Consider the following 7,112-nt stretch of genomic DNA (forward strand, 5'->3'; position numbering starts at 1 on the left):
CTACAAGCCAGGCTCAGACTTGAAATGAGCAATTGGCTGACAAGCTTTAAGTGAAAACTTGCCCCTCCCTCCCATCTTCTATTCACTACGTGGAAGTCACATCCGGGCTTTGTGGATAGTTTTCCAAGGTGTCCCAGGGCACCTGGCTTCCTTCCGGGAAGATATTCGCGCTCTAAACAGAAACTTCAAATTGTCCTTATGCACCTTTGTCCCTGAGGACCCTGGAAGTCCCATTGGGAGCTTAAGGAGGTCCGGGTGTGAAGAATTTCTGATTTTCAAAGGAAATGGTATAGGTTGAAGGATGGACACTGAAATATTTAGCTAAAGAGGGGGAACGAAGGAAAAGTTGAGGGAAGGAGAAGAGGAGGAGGATCGGAAGAAGCACTCGCTTTGAAACCTCAAGCAGCTCCGTTTATTCTCAACCTTAGATTGCTCGGCCGATCAGTCACAGGCACCCGGTCCAGCTCGCCTGGTGGACGTTATGGGACCGCTCAAGTTTGTAACCTTTTCATTGTCCTCAGTTGGGAGCCTGATTCTCTAAATTGGTCCCAGGAAAGAGTCCCAGAGGCAGACCTGGCGGTTCACATGGCACCAGAGGCAGCCTCTAAGTTTTCAGAAGCTCGGGTCTTTTATTTCAGAGATCTGCCAACATCTCGCTGGCTATACCCAACTGGCTCTTGTGCCCCCAAGAATGTTCTCCTTGTGTGGCGTTTAGGTTAAGCCTCATGATCCCCTCCCTTATCCAGCTGCCCGCGCCCATGCCCATGTCCGCACTCCGGGTCCCAGACCCGCTCACCCTCAGCCTGCGGTCCTCACCGGGGTTCCTGCGGTCGCAGTGGCGCGATGCTGGAGGGCTGTGGGGACGCACTAAGGCCCGAAGGCAGTCGGCCCTCCCGGGCAGCAGCAGGGACGCCTGAGGGCACAGCACCTCCGGGAGGTGGTGGCGGTGGCAATGCCAGCAGCTCCTCGCCCGAGGTTACGGCACAATCCTGCTCGGGCTCTTCGCCCCCACCGCCCCCGCTCGTTGTCCCGCTACTACGTTTCTTATCTTCCTCTTTCTTCCACTTCATGCGACGGTTTTGGAACCAGATTTTGATGTGTCTCTCAGTCAAGTTGAGCATCACTGCCAGCTCCACCCGGCGAGGCCGGGAGATGTATTTGTTAAATAAGAATTCCTTCTCCAGCTCCAGGAGCTGGGCCCGAGTGTAGGCTGTCCGGGTCCTCTTATTCTCCTCCGGTTCTGCTGCGTATGCACCTCCTGTGGGCAACACCGTCGGTTAGTGAGGTCCCCCTGGACCCCATGAAGCTCAAATAGTTTGTTTCCAGGCCAAGAACAGCCCTCCTACTGATCGCAACTGTTTAGTCCAGCTGCAGCCCCATGCTTCAGAGACCCACTGTGGTTGAACCCTTTCTCTCTAGTCATAGCTGTGCGGGTTTTCACCCCGATATCACGATATCACGCTTGGATCTAACAACCCATGGTTTCAAAATTAACTGATGTTAAGATGGCTAAAATGAAAATAATAGAAAGTTGATTGACTTCATTCTACTAAGGATATGCCTTAAATGCAGGATTTTAAACAAACGTTCTGACATTGACCCAGTTCAGTTCTTGTCCTCATAGGGATGAAATATATATATGTATGTATATATATATCCATATATCTCCATATATATATCCATATATATATCCGAGAAATATTTCTAGACTAAACTTTTACTATATATAATGCCAAGTTTCCTCTTTATTAAAACAATGCTAAACTCGACATGTTAACTTATTTTATCCGTGGCGAGGTCTTTAATTCTAGTGCTCAGGAGGCAGAGGCAGGGGGAGGCAGTCGGAGGTGAACTTGGTCTGCTAGCTAGTTTCAGGTCAGCAACAGCAACAAGTCTCAAAAAATAAATTTAAATGAACTTAATAGCTCACTAATAGATTTTGAAGAATTATGGTGGCCATATTTTGTTTATTTAAGTTAAATATGCCCATATTTAAGTTATGAGCCTATTTTGTTATATCTTTTAACATATACCATTTTATTGCTTTAAATATGTATTATTATTGTGTGTAAAATATGCTTGTGAGAGCGAGGCAGTGTGCGTGGTGTATGTGGAGGTGGGAGAACAACTTTAGGGAGTTGGTTCTCTCCTTTTATCTTAGGTTCTGTGGATTGAATTAAGGTCCTAAGACTTGAAATTCAACCCATGGAACATTGTTTTTGTTTTGGTTCATTTGTTTGCTTGTTTCAAACTGTCATCTCCCTGGGCCTGAATATTATTTTAATATAGTTATAATTAGTCACAACCGAGCGTTAATTGATACTGTAATTTCAGTTAGCCCTCCTCCTCTGAGGAGAAGAAATACTGTTTTCGGGAAAGGCCATACTTGGCAGGAGAAGACCACAAATGTTGCTGAGGCCAGATCCAACCTGAACCGAGAGCTACTCTGAGAAGGGATGGGTCACCAAAGGGCTTGTCCTCGCCTGCTCCAAACCCCGCATCTAAAGCAAGCAACAGACCCAAGTCACCAGGGAATCAGTGACACAAATCAGTATTTCCCAGTCCAGGTCCTCTCATCTCTGCAGAGCACTACTGCAATGGACTGTGGATGCTGCTTTGAGGGCTCTCCAGAAAGCTCAGTGGAAAAGCCTGGAGCAGACTTGATTCAGGACAGAGGAGAGAGACACTTTTCAAAGAGCTGAAGGGTGAATGAGTGTCTTGAGGGCAAGGGATTAATTCCCAGGATGGAGTCTGCTCCCTGATCTTCCCCCAGGTCATGAGGAGGCACTAGAACCTGAGCTTGAGGACCCTAGACCACTCTTTGGAAAGGCAGTTCTTGTCCCCAGGAACACCTCCAAACCACACAGGGCTTTCCTGGCCTAGGCAAGGAAAGATACTTCTCCTTAAAGAACTATTTTAAAATGACACCAATGGCGGGTTCTCCGGACTACCATTCTCAGCTGTCTACTTTGTCAAGTCCTGGAGAACAACTATAGGGACCTGCGGTCAGCTAGGGGAAGCCGGGGGTGGAAGTTAAAGTTGGACTCCGCTGGTGACGTATTCAGAGTCTCCCGATCTGACCCTTTCCTGGGACTCAGTAGAACTCGCCAGTGGGAATTATGAAGTTCTTTTAGGTCCAATGATTTACAAGCGGTTACTGCCATTAGCAGTCCCAGTCCTACTGTAAGCCCTTTGGTGATTAAGCACTTTCGGGGGTTGTGAACCCACTAAGCGCATGCAGGTGGGTTCGCTAAACCTTACAGCTCCTTCGGAAGTGGAGGCGGGCTGGTGCTCCTCGCAGGCTTCCAGCGGGAGACGAGGGGTAGTCTGCCGAGAGTCCCGCTTGCAGAGGATCGGAAAGGACCCGCAAAGGCTTCTGGTACCCGGATCTCAGTCAGAAAATGTCTCCAAAGCGTTCCCCAAATACAGCAAAAGCTTTCCGCTTCTCCTCAGATTTTACTCTCTGGCTTCTTTCCGCCCTAGCCCAGAGCAGGAGCAGATAGCCAGAAAGAATGGAACGGAGCCCCGAAAGAAGTAATCCTTGGCAAGAAACAAGGGACCAAGAGCCCCTATAAGTGGAGGTCTATCTTCGGGCAGCCCAATAGTCGGGTCTCAGCGCCCTTTGGTTTTGGCCTTGAGAGGCCTCTCTCTGCAGTGGTCTACCTGTGTCATCTGCTGGGACTTGGTCAGAGGTGGGAGCTCCCACCAAGAGTTTGGGCCGTTTTAAGTCAGGATTTTTGCCTCTGTGAGAAAATGAATTAGCTATAGGATCCGACCCCTACCACCCCGGATCTTGACGAGCCTGGCTAACCCCATACCCTCTTGGAGCTTTGCTTGACTGCTCCAGGGGTAGTGTCAGACCCGGCGCCGGAGGATCGACGTTGAGAATTATCAAGGGATGGCAACACCAGCTTCTTAACCCTTGGTTCCCGACAGTGGGTCGGAAGGCAAAAGAAAAAGCAGCGATTTGCAGTCCAGGTGTGACCAGAAGTGGTTGCAGACCGGAAGAGATAACATTGTGCAGCGGCGGGCACGGGCCCCACAAGAATTGGCTGCCAGCATCCGGCGGGGAAGGGACCTGGGGCTTGGTCTGCTTCGCCTGGACTGGAAGGAAGGACTTATCGCAAAGCAAGCGCCTAGGGCTAAGGAAACCCAGGGGGTCTCGCTTCTTTGGGCCGGACAGTAAGAAGGAGGTCCCTTCTTTTGCATATTTGCTTCCTGGGACACAGCTTGAGAGGACCCTTCAAACATTTTTGGTTGGTTCAAAAAGAATTGGCACCCTAGAGTCCTCTGCCAGCTGCCAGACTGCCGAGAGAGTGAGCCACCTGCCTTTTAGCTTTCCGGTGAGCACCTCACGGCGAGACAGACTCTCCATGTTCACCCCCCACTCTTTCTCCTTCTCCAGGACCTCGGCACCCTACCTTTCGCAGGCCTAGATGGGCGCAATTTTTCTTTCCCTTCCGGCTTTTCTCCTGCTCGATGCCCCTAGGAGCGCCCCCCGCCCTTTCCCGGTTTCTTTAGTAAAGCCATTAGGACAGGGCCGGGAAGTGAAGGGGCCTGGGGTTCCGGAAGGGATCCAGCCTAGGTCAGAGACATCTTGCTTAACTTGCTCGGGGGCCCTCGGTGCCCCGGAGTCCAGGTTCCTCGCTGCAGTTTTTGGATCCAGAGAGTTCGGGAGTTCTGAACCCGGCGAGGCTTCTTCTTTCTCCAGCGTGGGAGCCGGCTCCCAGGGTAAGAAAGGCTCAAGACACGCGCAAGGAGGGAGGCGTGCTGAGTGGAGAAGAGGCTGCCGAGATGAGTGGATTTGCTGGTTTCCTTAGAGTTTGTTCTAAGCCTGCGTTATCCCTGCGGAGAGCAGAGGAACTTGGGGAAAAGGCCTGGGGGAGCGCTTAAAGATCGTAGCAGCCAAGTCCAGACTACGGGAAGAGAAAGGGAGAAAGAGCCAGGCTTACCTGCCCACTGGCTTTTCCACGCGTGAGCTTTGGTGGATTTCATCCACGGGAAAGGGAGATGAACGCGGCTGGGCTCTTCCAGGACCCCAGTCTCGGTTCCATTCGGGAAAGGTCCGGGAGGTGGATGGGCGAGCCCGAGCTGAGCTGGGAGGTGGTGGTGGAGGTGCGCGCCAGCCGGGTCATCGGCGAGCGGGGGCACTTCGTATGGGGAGATGTCCGGGGGACTTCCCTGTTCCAGCGTTCCCAGCGAGCCTGCAAACTGGGGTGGCGGCGGAGGTGGGGGCTGGCGGCCCATGTACAGGCACGCAGGGGGGTTAGCACTGAACTCTGGCACCGGGCCCCTCTGGAATGCGCACGGGTCCTTGTAGAGCTGTGTGGCCGCGTAGTACTGCTCCTCACTATTCATGGTGGCAGCCGGCACTTCGGGGCCGGCAGCCCGGGGTAGGGAGCTACAAGCCAGGCCTTAGGCGCTGGGCAGCTCACGGACTCTCAGCGCCACCCCAGATCGCTTTGACAGTTCTCCACTGCTCTCCCGGGGAACCACAGGCTGGCGAGGGACAGACAAGCCGGTCGCGGTGCCATAGGCTCTGAGACACCCCACGTGGTTCAGCCTGGGGCCACCATTGGCCTGGCCCACTGCCTTAAGAAGGAGGCCGAGGCCCCGCGAACACCAGCAATTTTCTCTCTCAGTCGGCTGATCCCTCCTGTCGGCTGCTGCGGAGCTCTCCAAACCGGGGAGCGCAAAAATATCAGAACCTTTACTCCGTTACAAAACCGCTCCCAGTGAACTTAAAAAAAAAAAAAAGTTTACATCTCCTCTCCCCCCCCCGCTTCCTGTGTTTTTTTTTGTTTGTTTTGTTTTGTTTTTGTTTTTTAAAGACCGGGGCAGGGGTCTAATTTTTGTAGCCCTGGCTAGCCTGCAAATCAAGATATAGTCCAGGCTGGCTTCAAACTCCCTCGCAAACCTTCGTCCTCCTCCTGCCCAGTTCTGGGGTTGCAGGTGTAAGGCATCACGCCTGACGTTTAATTTTTTTTGTCTTTTCATAATGCATGTAAATATCAGCTCAATAATAAAATTTGCAAAGCATTAGGGGGTGCAACTGTTGAAGAATACAGTTTTTGAGAAATGCTTGCAAAACCCAGCTCCGTGAGCCTGAAGCTGTTGTGTCTTTTTTGTTTTATTGCTCAAACTATCTCCTTATTTCGTTTTATTTGTATCTGTATTTGCGTTTCCCTATATTTCCGACTGTTGACTGTAGAAAAAAAAAACCACAGTGGCTTAAAATTTTTAAGTTAGAGGCTATTGTTATTAAATTTAATTTTAGGGACTGGAACCTGTTCCATTAACTCAGAACGGAGTTTCCCAAATGTGCTGAAGGCACAGGAAAATGTTGTCTTTGTGGTTGAGAGGTTGGGCAAGGGGCTGGCACGGGGTTTTCAGATCTCTGACATGCTGTGGAGTCTCTAGTGGAATCTATGCACAGAGAAAACCCATTTTATGTGTTGTTGAAACAGGGCAGGAAGCTGGGCAAGGAGAAGAGTTGGGCTTAGGAAAACGAGATTAAAACACCGAATATATACTCTAGATACTGGGGAGGAAGGGTGCACTGTCCTTTAAGTTAGTTACTTCAATTCGGGTGTGTTGTTGCCTGTTGTGTGAACTAACTCCTAGTGGTCACTGTGCTTATTGTCTGGAGCTGACATTACCGAGGCTGCTGACTCCTCAGTTTCTTGGTCTGCCTCTGACCTGGTCCTCCAAGGACACTGGAAGATCTTGAAGAATTTGGACCTCTTTGCACCTTTGCAGAGAACGTCTGTAAATGAAGGCCGGAGGCAACCAAGAAGAAATAAATCAGTATAGCCAGACTCCTGCTCAGCCAAACTCTACACTCAGATCTAGACCTTTTCAAAGTTTTAATAATTTTTTTTCCTAGTGGAAAATATGTTTTAAGTGCACCCAGATGGGGTAAACATTCCATCAGATATTGGGCGCCAAAAAAAAAAAAAAAAAAAAAAAAAAAAGAAAGAAAGAAAGAAAGGAGTTTTATACTCTGAAAATTCTTTCCCTCCTAGGATCACCGAGGGAACTCAGGACAGAGGGGAGACTCTCAGATTTCTTCAGGGAAAAGGGCCACCTGTGGCTGTCTAGGATGCCTGGGA

General features: G+C 50.4%; 1 protein-coding gene across 1 annotated transcript; it reads right to left on the reverse strand.

Moving 5' to 3' along the window:
• Positions 1-389: 389 nt before the first annotated feature.
• On the reverse strand, positions 390-5,449 carry Pdx1 (pancreatic and duodenal homeobox 1). The gene is made up of 2 exons (XM_032887054.1): positions 4,953-5,449; positions 390-1,258 (listed from the first exon to the last, which is right to left on the reverse strand). The coding sequence occupies exons 1-2, from the start codon at positions 5,356-5,358 to the stop codon at positions 813-815; spliced, it is 852 nt and encodes a 283-aa protein (XP_032742945.1). The 5' UTR covers positions 5,359-5,449; the 3' UTR covers positions 390-812.
• Positions 5,450-7,112: the final 1,663 nt, after the last annotated feature.

Source organism: Rattus rattus, chromosome 16 (genome assembly GCF_011064425.1).
Source record: "Rattus rattus isolate New Zealand chromosome 16, Rrattus_CSIRO_v1, whole genome shotgun sequence".
Taxonomy (NCBI): domain Eukaryota; kingdom Metazoa; phylum Chordata; class Mammalia; order Rodentia; family Muridae; genus Rattus; species Rattus rattus.

Excerpts from the sequence above, each read along its gene's own strand:
- Pdx1 (XM_032887054.1), bottom strand. The coding sequence starts at position 5,358 with ATGAATAGTGAGGAGCAGTACTACGCGGCCACACAGCTCTACAAGGAC. Across the intron at positions 1,259-4,952 it reads GTGGAAAAGCCAGTGGGCAG|GAGGTGCATACGCAGCAGAA; the intron begins GTAAGCCTGGCT and ends TGTTGCCCACAG.